The sequence below is a fragment of the Anoplopoma fimbria genome, chromosome 11 (genome assembly GCF_027596085.1).
Source record: "Anoplopoma fimbria isolate UVic2021 breed Golden Eagle Sablefish chromosome 11, Afim_UVic_2022, whole genome shotgun sequence".
Lineage (NCBI taxonomy): Eukaryota > Metazoa > Chordata > Actinopteri > Perciformes > Anoplopomatidae > Anoplopoma > Anoplopoma fimbria.
The window spans coordinates 7,012,064-7,026,376 of NC_072459.1; the positions used below are offsets into that span (position 1 = coordinate 7,012,064).

Consider the following 14,313-nt stretch of genomic DNA (forward strand, 5'->3'; position numbering starts at 1 on the left):
ACCCAGTTTCATATTTAAATGATAAAAACAAAAGTAGGACCCCACAAAGACGTCGTTCAGTCGTGGGTCCCCAGTGTGTACATGTGAGTGCATGTGTGTGTGATTTGTCACGCCTCCCTCACTAACACCCTGCTCATGACGCCGCGGTGACGTCACCTGCAGTAGGCTGGCGTCCCAAGCAGCCGCGTCTCTCCTCATTCAGTCCGGTCCAGGCGCACCGGCAGGACAGTGAACGGATACCACGGTTGTTATAACGGACCCGGGGCTGGTTTCTCGACTCGTCTTCCAGCCGGTTCCAGTCAGAAAGCGGACAAATGATGTGAGGAAATGTCTCTGCTTCTTCTAAAACAATAATGATTTCGGAGGAGAGAAGCAGCCACGTAAATAAACAAGCCCTCAACTTTCCAGTGGGTTTACTGATCCGCTCTCCGAAGAAGCGACTGGCCAAACTGGGGAGGAAACCCAGCAATGGATCTGTCCAGTAAGTCTTGATTTAAGTTACCATTAAGACCTCCTTATTTAGCATACACACTCTATACACATTAACAAATGCATAAGGTACTAATAAATTATGAAGATTTTTTATAGATTCAAGTGATAAACACATGAATGCATCAATAATTATAATCCTATGATATAATATAATATTTATATAAATATTAATAATATAAACATTTTTGTACTTTTACTTTTGGGGTTTGATTGAGGACTTTTGATTGAACAGATTGTTTTTATACTGTATCATTGCTACTTTTACTTGATAAAAGTATCTGAATACATCTTCCATCTTTGCCCAAGAGTGGATGATGGTGATGTGGTGTTGGTATTGTCATTCATTATCTGTTTATACATAGTCATAGTTGTTAGAAAATACAATAGTAAACACGTATCTGTGGTATATAATGTGTGATCACAAGCTTTCCATTTGGAAAATGAATAGATTTTTGACTGCCTTTAATGTCACCATAGAAGCACCCAATAGAAAAGTTATATAAAAGTAGTTTTTAAGCGTATGCATTGTCTTTCTTTACTGGTTTTATACCATTATTGCATTACAAACCTGCAGGTTTTTATATAATTCATTAGTCTCTTTCTTTTGGTCTTGAATCACATGTTTTGAATATAAGCCCAGTTTACTTGCTAAAACCATTTCTTGACCTATTACATACATATTTTGTGCCTATTTTAATATTTCAAGTAGTATAAAACACATGTGATATGTATTACAGTGTTAAGTGGAAAAATTGTTACATATAAATGAAAAAGTACCGGAAAAACAGTAACTTATTTCTGTATCAGTTTGTGTTTGTGATACGTTATGATGATCAGATTGAAGGCCGCCTTTTAATTTACCCATAATTCACTGGGTACAGTCACACACTATGAAAGGATCCGATCTGTTTGGATATAAAATAGTCATTTATAGGTGGGGACTGGCTGATTACTCAAGCACGCATATATGAGGTTGGCCACCTAACAGTGTTTGTCATCTCATCAGGTCCAATAACTCGGATATCACCGTCCGCTCCACAGAGAGCGTCGGTGTTCGGCAGCCGGCCAAGAGCAAAATCCGCCGCCACAACAACAGGCTCTCAACTGTTTTCAACTACAGCCCCAACAGTGGGCGCCGCGGCCAGGTGCCGGGCAGCGGTACCCTGGCCGGTGACCTCCAGGCTGCAGACGACCCGGCAGAGCTATCCAGTCAAATGTCTGTCCCCGGCATCCTGAAGATCTTTGGCAGCGACATCTGTCAGGGGACCAACTATAAGAGCGTGCTGGCCACCACTCAGTCCAGTGCAAAGGAACTGGTGAAGGAGGCCTTGGAGAGGTGAGATATGTTGAGTTGACGTTTTAAAATTGGAGCTTGGAGATTTAACTCTGGAAAAACAATTCAGGATCAATTGAACAATGACCAGATATGTAAAATTGCACAAAGTACAGTTTTGCATTGGACGAAATTAAATTATGACCTGATGATGTCGCTGGAGAGAAAAGTCAGATAATCATCACATTAACGTTAATTCATCCTGAGGAGCAAATAAATGTTTGTACCAATTTTCATACCTATCAGTTTGATAGTTGTTAAGATATTTCAGTCTGGACCAAAGTGGTGGAGCGACATTTCCATCCCTACAGCAGTGCACTTTACTTATTAAGCAAGTCTAAAAAAGTGATTGTAATCTTCAGGTTGTTGAATCAATCGTTTAACTGGCCTAAAAACAGTCTCAGAGGGTTTAACATCCCCCCTGTGGTCCTCTTGTCCCCCTTCGTTGTTCAGGTACTGCCTGGAGAAAGAAGACGCCAACGACTACGTGCTCTGCGATGTGATCGGCCAGACGGGCGCAGACAACCAGTGGAAGAGAGAATGTTTCCGGGTGGTGGGAGGCAACGAGAAGCCCCTCATGCTGCAGTCACTCTGGAAACCAAAGGAAGGCTTCTCCAGACGTTTCGAAATCCAGCTGAGAGTGAGCGTTGAAGAGCAGAGTTTAAAGGACAGAGACACCGTCACAGCAGGTAAACACGTCGACCAACAGCTTCATAGCTTTAGCTGATGTCCCTCGTCTTCTTCAGAGACCAAAGATCATGCCTAATCTCATTAACCGTCTGAACCCCAGAAAGTTTCAGGGCGTTTTTTGCTCCCGTCACATTTTACTCTATGTGGCATTGATTTTCACTGCAATATATAAGTCCTGCACTTCTATGGAAACAACACAGTCATGGCTGGAAGGAAAAATATCTCAAAAAGGGCTTTTGTGCAGTAAAACAGTTCATTGACATAAATCATTAAAAAGTTGAATTTCTTTCATAATTTATAAAAACTAATTGGAAAACACTGAAATATATACATCCAAAAGTTTTCCAAGTGCCAAGAAGGGTTATCAATGTTGGAAAAAATGGAGGCTCCATGTGCTATATATTTATATTGAGCTATTAACACTTTTACAACCTTTATTTACAACGTTTACTGTCTTCTCCTCGATGCTCTGTGTTCAGCAGCCTGCAGTTCAGTCGAAGTTTCACAGATTTTTTGTCACGTGACTGTTGGTCTCAGACAAGTCAATCATGGCTTCCTTGTTGTGCTGATAAGCACAGAATTTAATGTTTCTTGCAGGATCTGGTTAAAGCAAACGGTTTATTTGGGGCGAGATTTTAAATGAAACGGCGTAAAATGTTTTTGATGAAATATCCGGATTCAAGCTTCGTTTTGGTTGCTTTTTCTGACAGATAATGAAGTTTGTTTTACAGATTTTGGCAGGTTTTGGGGTTCAGAGGGGTTAAACAGCATACATCTAACTGTTTTCAGGACAACTCAGTGACCCTAACGTCCTCACGCCTGGGTAATCAATCACTCAGTCTCTGTTGTGGTGGCATGGGGGAGCCTTTATCCTTGTCTCTTATTGCCGCTAACAGCCTTCATTGTCCGGCTTATCACCAGCTAGAATGGCGGAGATGGTCAGGCATGTAAGAGAGGTCAGGAGGAAAACAAAAGCTGCAGTAAGGAATAGAGGAGGTCGGTCTCGGCCCCACTCTTATCTTTGTTTTATTGCAAGGGCCCATCAGGGCCCCGTGAAACATGGAGGCTCCGTTCGGCTCTTCCTACTGAGCCTGGAGCGCTCAGAAAGTGACCACTCACTGCTGTGTTATTCTTCCTATCAGAGCTCACTTCCTGCTCACTGGGGACTGAGCAGCCCTGTTGACTTTTCTCTGTGTTGGACCAATAGTCTGGCTTTTAAATAAGTGTTATTCTTGGCACTATTTTGCACAGTTAATTCTGCATTTAACTGATTATTTGTTTAAGCTATTTTATTTATACAGACATTAGTTCAAACACAGTTGATCCAGAGTTTGCTGATGTTTCATGTTCCTAAAACACATAATTTAAAATGTTTTGAATTAAAGGCAACCTTGAATAAATGTAGACGTAGAAGAAGACGTTATATTGTGCATAAACACCTACTGTATCCTTCTGTTTTTAAATAGGTGGTACAGTATGGCTCAACTTAACAACCTAAATTAATTTTACTAGCCTGGTTTATATGTTGAGTTTTAAAGGGATAGTTTGACAATCTGATAAACATTTTTATTTAGTTTCTTTCTGAGTGTGAGATGAGACAATTTATACCACTCCTTACATCTGTATAGTAAATATGAAGCTACAACCAGCAGCTAGTTAGCTTAGCTTAGCATAATGAATGGAAACAGCTTGCCTGGCTCTGTCCAGAGGCTCTTAACCTTACTAATCAACACGTTTTCTTGTGTGTTTAATCTGTACAAAAACACAAATGTAAAATCAGCAATTCGTTGTTTAACAAGGACTTACATGTGCTGGAATATTTCTTTGCCAACCGGTGGACACACCACCGGTTATTATTTTCTGTCCAGGAAACAGTAAAATATCCATTTTTAATATGTTAATTATTGAGCTTTAGAGGTGCTGGCAGGTGGAATTTCTTACATTTTTCGACGAAGCCAGGCTAGCTGTTTCCCCCTGTTTAAAGTTTATATGCTAAGCTAAGCTAACCAGCTGCAGGTTTCTTATTTACCAGGAGTAAGAGTATAAGAGTATAAGTCATATAACTCGTGGATATGAAACAAATGAATTCCCAAAATGTTGAGACTTTGAATAAATTAGTCTGGGTTTTGATATATGAGTTTAAGTTTCATATAATGGTGTTTGAAATGGTTTCCCACCATGAGAAGAGTAAACATTGACATCTTATATTCCACTTCATAAAAATGACTATTGGTCAATATCAGTTAAACCCTAGTTCACCCACTGACCTACAACGCTACAGTGCGAGTGTTTTAGGCGCTGAGCCTGGTCCGTCACACTGCTGCTGGACAATGTGGAGAAACACCCACTTCCACAGCTGATAAGAGCGGCAGAGCTGCCGGCCGTGAAGCCGGGGCTCGGTGGACATTCCTCGGCGCTTAATGGCTCCGAATGAGTTGAATAGTGTTTGTGTTACGTCAGGCCGACGGAGCGGCTGCTGGTATCAGATAGAGGTGGCAGTCACATCTCACTTTCCCCGCACATTTCCTCTCTTTCCTTTCTGCTTGTGTTTCATTTGAATCAATGCCAGTGCAGTAAAACTTTGTTTTGTAGTTTGATTGACCAGCGCGATTTCAGGGGGGATTTTTTGTCATTGTTCAGTTTTATTTGGTGATGTGTTAATAGGTTTTTACTTTAAAACATGATTTAATCTAATTGTTGGGCTTCTTCTGTTATATGTCAACTATAGTGACATATAAGCTCTAGATAGAGATACACGGTCCTATATATGCAACAAAAATACATTCTTTATTCACCTATGACAATGTAAGAGGTTCATTTTAAATGTATTCATGCTCTACTTTACTATACTCTATGTTATACTATACTACTACATATCACTCCATATGTTATGTCTCATACTATATTATATGTCTATACTAATACAGACAGACACTAACTATCATTACTTTAATCATATCATATGTTATTCTGATGCTGTTAATGTGCTGTGACTTTCTGACTCTACTAATCACGTGACACCACTGTCACTTTTGCCTTGTAAGTTTGAATTTAATTGCTCTTTTATAGTTTCTATTTTTGCTTATATTCTTATTTTAGTTTTAAATACCTCTATAATTATTTATTTTCGAGTTTATCTTTTTATCTGTATTTATTTATGTTCTTGTGCTGCTGCAACAACTGAATTTGCCCTCTTGGGATCAAAGAAGACTTATCTTATATCTTTCATCTTACTCAATTAAGATCTCAAAAGATAATTCCCTGAAATCTTCTGGTTGCAAAAGGAATATCTGCATCGTATTTGGTGATGAAAGATCAAGTTATTTTTGTAAAGCTATTCAATCAATGTTTGTGTTTGTATCTTCCAAACAACATGAATGATCTCTTTAGCAACAGAAAACATAAGAGACTTATTATGACTAATTACTTTGCGAAGAAATTTGTTTGTTAGTTTGGAAGGTAAAATATAACCTTGACAATAAGTGACAATAACCTTTTGAAAAAATAGTAATCTTACCTGCACTTGAAGTGGAAATCAACAGAAATCATCTATGTTTACTATATTCTGTCTAAATCCCTGACTATATTTGGTCTTTCCTGTGCTTTCCAGACATCAGCTGTTGTGCACTGTATCATCATGAACATGCAACAGAGTGTTTTTTATATTTTCAATCAAACATGTACAGTTTATGTTGAACACCCTTGTCTTCTTGTCGATCCAGGCATCAACGCTCAGGCTCGTAAGCTGCAGAAGAGCCGCTCCAGAGTGACCTCGCTGTTTGTGGACGGCAGCGGCGAGGATGTGGACGGACTCGGGATCTGGAGGAGTCTGAGCGAGATGGATCTGTCTTCGATGGGGAAGGAGGCCAGCCGGGCCCAACAGAGCGCGCTCAGAGAGGATCCAGAGGCCGAGGCCGACAAGGAGGTGCTGCGTCTCGGCATGGAGAAGGAGGAGACAGAAAGCAGCGACGACAACACCACCCAGTACTCCATTCACCCACCCTTCGATTTCCCGTACTTCCTCCTGCTGCAGGGCTTCAGCCACCGACAGGTCAGTGACGGGGAGGGAAGGGCTGCTGGTTATTTATTAGCTAACGCGATAATGCAACATTTAAACATTGATGTATTATTATCAAATTAATCAGTAAACTTTTTGAATCATAAATGAATTATTTTGAAAAAGACAGCTGGTTATTGTGTGTATGAGTAGAGATTAAATCACTGTCTCATTCTCGCTCTATCGTCCAACAACAAACAGCAGGTTTAAGTATTCAATAAATTCTCCTGCAGAAGGTCAGTTATTCTGGACAAATGCATTGACAGATACTAAAAAAGGATTTGAAGAAGAACCCTCACTGTCAACCAAAGACAGCGCTTTTAATTATTGCAATAATAAAGTTTAATGTCATGACACGCAACACGTTCAAATGAATCTCTGATCTATCTTCAGATTAAAATGTCTCCTGGCAGTGTGTTGGCAGGCGGAGGCCAAACACAAGCTTAAAAGAGACATGAGAGTGTTGGATTGAACGTTTTACGCTAAGAACCTCAGCGTCAGAGAGTCATGTGGAGGCAAGAGAGGATGTAAACACTGTGGTTTTGGCTCATGAGGTGTGTTGAAGGTTTAGAAGTGACGAGTCATCATGTCCCAACAAAAAGACAAAGTGTTCCCCACACAGTCAGAAGGAAACTTGCTCAGGACATTTACAACCAGGAGATAACCCTGATTAAAGAAACACTGTAGAGGAGGATAAACTACAGAGACGCTGCTCTTAGAATACATACTATCTACACACCTGCATACTAGACCAGCGTTATAAGCTCTGCCTCAGTTGGTAAACAAAAAAACATCTCCTCCAGCGCACGTCCCAGTTGATGTCAGTATGAATCACTTCGTTTAGCTCATTTTCCCCAGTTAACCAGGCTGTGGTTGGTTGTTAAGCAGGTCCATTCCTAGGAACATTAAGCTCTGTACAGTGGCAGCTCACAATGACCAGTCAGAAGGACTTTTCGTTACTTACTGCAGTTAAAGTTTTTTCATTGAACAAAACTAATAAATAGTAAAGACTGAAAAGCCCAGACTTAAGAGGATGAGATTGACTAAAGATGATAAAAACTAACGAAAACATTTAACACAAGACAAAAATGAACACTAAATTAGACCTTTAAAGACGTGTGTTTTTAACATGTTGTTAACATGTAATTATATCAAAAACAGATCTTTTTTAGGCATCATAAATGCAGCTAGTATTATTGGATTGCTTGAGATTGTGCAGGTGTACCTAATCAAGTATGGAAACTGGACTTAATATCTGTTGTCAGATCATGAAACTTCTACATCCTTTTCCTCAGCGTAGCTGCTCTACCTCCACATTTACTGTTACCAGCACAGATGATACCGTATCATCACTAATAGGCTTAATGTGGTGACCCCCAACGTCACGGACATCACTGACGTCTCGCTCTTAATCCCTTCCTTTCCTGTCTCGTTGGAATCAGGCTGATCATGCTGCTGTTCACACGCACACTGCTGGTTCGTTTCCAAAATGTTACACAAGAGGATCAAATCCTGTCCTGCATGTTGACTGTCACTGTGAAAAAGGTTTCACATCAAGAGTATGGGATTAAAACAGAGCTGATGCGTGAACAGAAACCATCTATATTTATAATCAATTCCTCATTTAGTGAAGTAGAATAAGTAGAATAAGTTATGTCTGTAGAATAATTATCTCTGACTTTTGGACTGTTGGTTGAACAAATCAAGCAATTTAAAGACACATTTTTTTGATGTGGGGTTGTTTTTGGTACTTATTCGTAGTCAGACAGCCATTTCCGACGGGGAACTGAAGCCGTTATCTATGCTCTCTTCAAAGCCACGAGACTCCTCAGACAAAAACTGTAATTTTACCTTGAAGAACACGGGGTTGTTGCTCCATTGTTTGTTATTTTGCCTTGATAGGTTAGTTTGTTTGTGTTATTATTTGACTTTGGTGAATCCAAACTAATCCTTTAAAACTGCAAAGTCACACAATACCACAAACAAACCAACCTTTTGAGGCAGCGTTAAACCAGCAACTCCTGTGTTCTGCAAAGTAAAAGTTTTTTGTCAAAGGAGTCTGGTAGCTTTGAAGAGAGCATAGATAATGGCTCCCTTGTCGGAAATGGCAGTCTGATGGCAAGCTAAAGCAGGGAAAATATAAATATTTTATATACAGCGTACACTTGGGGCGTGCCGACCTCCATCTACAGTAGATAATACACAGACTATTGATAAGTACCTTGTTCAACCACACTTCAAACATCTGAACTATCCCTTTAAAGCACAAGCACCAAACATTACCTGCAGCAGGTTCAGCTTCTCTGTTGTGAGAATTTGCTGCTTTTCTTTGTCTTATGTGACTATAAACTGAAGATCTTTGTGGTTTGGACTGTTGATAGGACAAAACAAGACATTTAAAGACAGAAAATAGGAAGTTGTGAACGTCTTTTTCACCAATTTCTTACATTTTATAAACCAGACGATAAATGGAATGAAAAAAACTTGTTTTTCAGCCCTGAATTAAACAAAAAACTTTCTTTTGAAGGATTTTGTCATCTACCTGATGAGTGGAACCACCACCATCTTTGGCTGCTGCAGGGAGCACTACAACGGAGAAGACGAGGAGAGGTTAAAGGTCGACATCCTTCTCTTTGCTCCTGATGTGTTGCCTCAACACTGCTGTGTCAGACGCCTGGACTCAAACATCCCGACCTCCACAGGGGACCTCAGAAAGACATTGACAATGCTGAAACCCCTCCACGGTGCCCCTGTGACCAGAAATGGTTTACTCCTTAAAGAGGAAGTGGAACTGAAACCGGGGGACTTGGTTGGCTTGGGGAAACACTACCTGTTCATGTTTAAGGATCCTACCAGCACATTAGGATCCCTGCAAACCCCTCCATGGATGACCACGCTCTGCCCGAACTCTGATGGAAAGACATCGTCCTCTTGTTCATCATGTGGCTCCTCAGTCGCCATGAAACGGCACCGGAGGAGGCCTTCACCACCTCGTTGGAGGGACCTGGAAGGCACAGAGGCTTTGGTGAGCTATGAGCTGGAGCAGGAGGAGCGAGTCCTGCAGGAGGTTCTGGATATGGTGGATCCCAGCGGGAATGAACCAAAGCTGACGCCTGCTTTCCTGCTGAGCCTCTGCATCCAGCACTCGGCCTCCACGTTCGAGTTGACACACTTCAGACAGCTGCTGCTCCGGATAGCCGCACAGATCCAGCTCGTTATGTGGGTAAGGATGAAACTCTCACTTCAGATAATTCATCTTTAGTGCCAGAGAACCTCAAATGTGTTAATAAGTGTGCAGGACTCAAACTTAAGAGTGTCCCGCCTTCCTGGGGACAAGAAATTAAATAATTTTCTTATGTGTTCTTCTTCTTCTTAGGAGAAGACAAAGGAACTTGCAGTGATCCAGCCAGAAACGTGAGTAAACAAAGTGTCTCCAGAAATACATGACAATGAGCTGCCACAGAGAGAAGAGCAGCAGCTGCTGCCCGCAATAATTTACAACACCGCCAGTTTTACTGTTTGAATAAAAGAGGAGTTAAAGTCTGATTTTACAACTATTTGCTCCTCCAGGAAACAATGAGGTTTTTCTTTAAATGCAGGTTGTGCAAAGAGGGATTTTCCCACAGTCTCTTCTCTAAGAAATACGTTTTCTCATGAGCACAATGACTTCTTGCTTTATCATCAAGAGTCACTGCTTACACTTTGTCTAACTCAGATGTTAAGTTATCAAAGTTAAACCCAATAGACCTTCAACAGAAGTGCAACTAATAATTAAATAACCTATTAATTATTATTGTTGATGAACATATCAAAGCTTTGTTTTGTCCAAAAAACAGTGTAGAAGTAGTCCGTTTACTATCATATAGAACTGAGAAAAGCAGCAGATCCTTACATCTAGAATCTGGATAAATGAGCTGAACAATAACTGTTGTTGATCAACTTTCAGCCCATTAACTTATCGATTCATCAACCAATCATTTCAGCACAAAAAAGCTAACGGGAGAGACCATTTGACTGAGCTGTAACAACACTTCATCAGGAGAATTGGAAAGTTGTTGCTCAGTCTTTTTGACAGTTTGTACAGTATTTTTTGCTGATTTGCAGAAATATATGAGGAAGTTCAAACTAGGACAGTACTTAAGGATAAATAGAATCCACTTTTGGGAATGGAGGAATGGAGGAAACTATAAAATGTTCATCTTCACTGTCTCATGCTATCTTGTCTGTTCAACAAACAGACAAGATAGCACCTCTGTGTCTGTCCGCGATTTTTAAAATATTTTTTGCAGTAAAAGCTATGATTTTTTAAGACTTGGTTCAGCACTAATGTCTGTGTTTTTTTCTCTGTGTTTTTGTACATCAGGAGCTCCAGTGACGGACAGCCCGATCGTCTTCAGCTGCTCAGCATGGAGGAGCTGATCCCAGGCCTGCAGCCTCTGCTCCTGTGGATGGCCAACTCCATCGAACTGCTGCACTTCATCCAGCATGATGTCCCTCAGCTTCTGCCCTGGAGGCAGGACCAGGAGGACAAAGGTGCACAACAACACAGCGTGGCCTTTGACTTCATTATATGTGTCACAGCTGTTAGAGTGTGTAGTACGAGTTTTTTAAATATGTTTGTGTGTGTTGTCAGGTCTGTTGGACTCTGAGATGTCCTCCACTCGTACAGCTTGTGAGGAAGCCATGACAGTCCTGGAGGAAATCATCATGTTCACCTTCCAGCAGTCTGTCTACTATCTAACAAAGGTGCACTGCCAAACATTAAGATACTACATTATTTAACACACAGCACAACCACACACTCAACTGGTGACCTCAGCGTGTTTCACATCCTTTTGACCTGTAAAACCTAAGCGTCGGTCACATGTGAAGCAGGAAATTTGGACTGTGTAAACACCAAATTCTGTTTTCATTGAGAATATCCCAGATAGAAAACACAATAACAGAATGGAAACACCAACTTTGTCTGGCACTCTCAGTCAGGAAAGGCCTGTGAGATAGTGAGCAGGGTTTCTTTCCACCAACTGGAATACAAACAAAAAGGAAATCTTGTTCCCAAGGTTACACTGATTTCACTGGTTTGTTGAATAACAACCCCAGAATGGCTGATTGGGTGAGAACCACTGTATGAACAGCTGAAGGCTTTTTTGAGTCTTGGCGTTGCATTACTGAACTGTTGAAAGTTAAGTCAAGTCAAATTTATGTATAGAGCAAATTCAAAAACAATAGGTGATGATCAAAAGTGCTTTACAGAAAAAATTAAGTAGAAAAAGCAAAAATAAAAAGATTAGATTACTGTAACACAATATTAAAACAACTTCATTGTTATAATGATAATTAGCGGGACACAAATCGTTCAAACAAATTGTATGAAGGTGGGTCTTTGGCAACGATTTAAAGGGAGCAATAGATGAGATAAATCTGACAGTGAAGGTAAACTGTTCCACAATCTGGGAGCAGCAGTGGAGAAAGCTCATTCAAGCTGCATTTTGAATCAGCTACAGGCAGGCTAAATAAGACATGAAATAATAAAAGTATGTAAGATAGTCTCCATGTTTATAAAAGATATGTTTTTGCTATTGACTTGAAGTGGAAAAGGTTAAAACTAAAGAGAGAAATCATTTGTTCATACATTTTTAAATTGAGACCTAGACTCAAGTCATTTGTACAGAGATTTGAAGACAAGAGACATTTTGAGGTTCGATAATAACAATCGCTATCCTTACTGTTATTTAGTTGATGCAAATTGTTGGTGATACAGTGTTTGGCATCCCCAAAACAACTAAAAGAAACGGAAGATAATTTGTTTCACTTCATTTCAAGGGAAGTACAGTTCCGTTGTAATCTTAACAATGAGAAGGGATGTTGAATTTTCTCAAAAAACAAATAAACAAACATATAAGAAAACAATAAAGTGGGGCCTAAGATAGAGCTTTGGGGCACTCCACAGGGGACAGAGATGGTTTATACAACTCTAATGCCTTAAAAACTTAAATCTGGACACACATCCCAATAAAAACCTTTTCAAAGTGTTGACATGCATCTTAGTGTGCGTCTGAATTTATCTTTGTGACAGTCAGCAACTCAACGCTCCTGTTTTATGGCGCGACAGGACACTCCCAGACTATATTTATGTGGCTTTCCCATGTTAAAGATGCTTATTAAAGGCTGTCTGGTTTATGCAGGATCCAGTTAACATCACAGCAACAGAGTCAGTAGAAACACCCCCACCCTGCACAGAGACTGTTTGAGGAAGGGAGGGAAGGAAGCAGGAACAGTCTGTGCTGTTGTTTTGAATACTCATTTCAACAGCCTGCACTGAAAAAAATGTCCTTTTACTGTACAGTTTATGCTTTTCAGGCTAAAGGAAATGTAGCCGAGGAGTTTTTTTTAATTGGCTTTTTCAAAGGTAGCTTCTTCAGTTTCCACCACGTTTATCTCCACTTTTGAGGCTTGTTAAATGAGTAGTACCAGCTTTGTTTTAAGCAGTAACATGCATTGCAATTTCTCAGTAGATACATTATTTTACAGTGGAGAGAAAATGAGGATCTGTTTCCTGCAGAGGAAGACAAACTGTCATCAGAAACACCCAACAGGGGAAAAGAAGGGTGGAGAAAACTGTTTTTGTGTTGATTTCCTGTGAAATTTGACTCAACGTTCATAATGTACAGACATTATTTCAACACTTCTTCTGCTTTTTCTTCTGGCTAAGTGTTAAAAAATATAATATGATTAACACTTTGCCAAGAGGGCAATAATTCTGCTGTAATTTACAACACAAGTTGAGCGCTAAGTAGAACAAAAAGAAAGAAAAAATGTGGGGAAAATCTATATTTATGTGCTATTTATATACAGATGTACAGAAAATGTAAAAGCATCCAGATATGTTTTTAACAATATCAACAGTTTGTAAAAATCCTCAATCAACTACTGTCAGTCTCCATGATAACCGATCAGCACCTAAAGATTTGTTGAGCAGCGTTGTAAGCTATCAGCTGACCTGGTGCCTCAGGTATGCAGGGTTATTGTAGTCTTTATGGCCTATTCAGTTTGTCTGAGGTCATTATCTTAGTCATGGTGTGTGAGTGTGTGTGTGTGTGTGTGTGTGTGTGTGTGTGTGTGTGTGTGTGTGTGTGTGTGTGTGTGTGTGTGTGTGTGTGTGTGTGTACCTAACAGGTGAAGTCATAGCCTGTAAAAACAATGGCAGAACTGTGTCAGAAGAAGGAGTAAAGATAAGAGCCGTATCTGTGTGAGAGTACAATAAAACAGCTTGCAAGACGATTCTGCTTTGTTTGCAGTTTACTGTCTTGTTCCTCCATTATTTGTATTTGTGTGAAAGTCTTACCATTTTAAAAGTCAAAGTTTATTGAAAGAAGATAGATTAAATAATTTTCAATTGTTTTTATCTATCAAAGTATTCTGCTTTAATGCATATTTGTTGGCGTTTAGCCTTTCAAAAACAACATTTTCACTGCTGTCAATACTCCCACTTGCCAGACACAATGGGAGGCTCAAACCTGTACTAATGGGGCACTCGAGCAGCAATCTAATTTGCCTTTTTTTTAGGGTGAAGACATCATAAAATATGATGGCAATCGAAGCTTGATTTTTAAAGTTTACAAATCAAGCTTCGATTGCCATCATACTAAGGCTTAGTAGAAGCCTCATTCAGTACAGCCCTAGTCTTAAAATTGATATGGAAATGGTTTGTAAATGTAAAAGAACAGATTTTAAATCTACC

General features: G+C 39.9%; 1 protein-coding gene across 1 annotated transcript in view; it reads left to right on the forward strand.

The window, feature by feature from the left end:
• The first annotated feature begins 300 nt into the window (after positions 1–300).
• Positions 301–14,313, forward strand: part of radil2a (Ras association and DIL domains 2a) — a 29,277-nt gene continuing 15,264 nt past the window's right edge. Inside the window, exons 1-8 of the mRNA XM_054607131.1 lie at positions 301–481; positions 1,499–1,828; positions 2,279–2,514; positions 6,238–6,566; positions 9,100–9,795; positions 9,949–9,986; positions 10,936–11,105; positions 11,206–11,318. Coding sequence (XP_054463106.1) covers positions 354–481; positions 1,499–1,828; positions 2,279–2,514; positions 6,238–6,566; positions 9,100–9,795; positions 9,949–9,986; positions 10,936–11,105; positions 11,206–11,318 — 2,040 coding nt within the window. The 5' untranslated portion in view covers positions 301–353. The remainder of the gene's footprint in view (positions 482–1,498; positions 1,829–2,278; positions 2,515–6,237; positions 6,567–9,099; positions 9,796–9,948; positions 9,987–10,935; positions 11,106–11,205; positions 11,319–14,313) is intronic.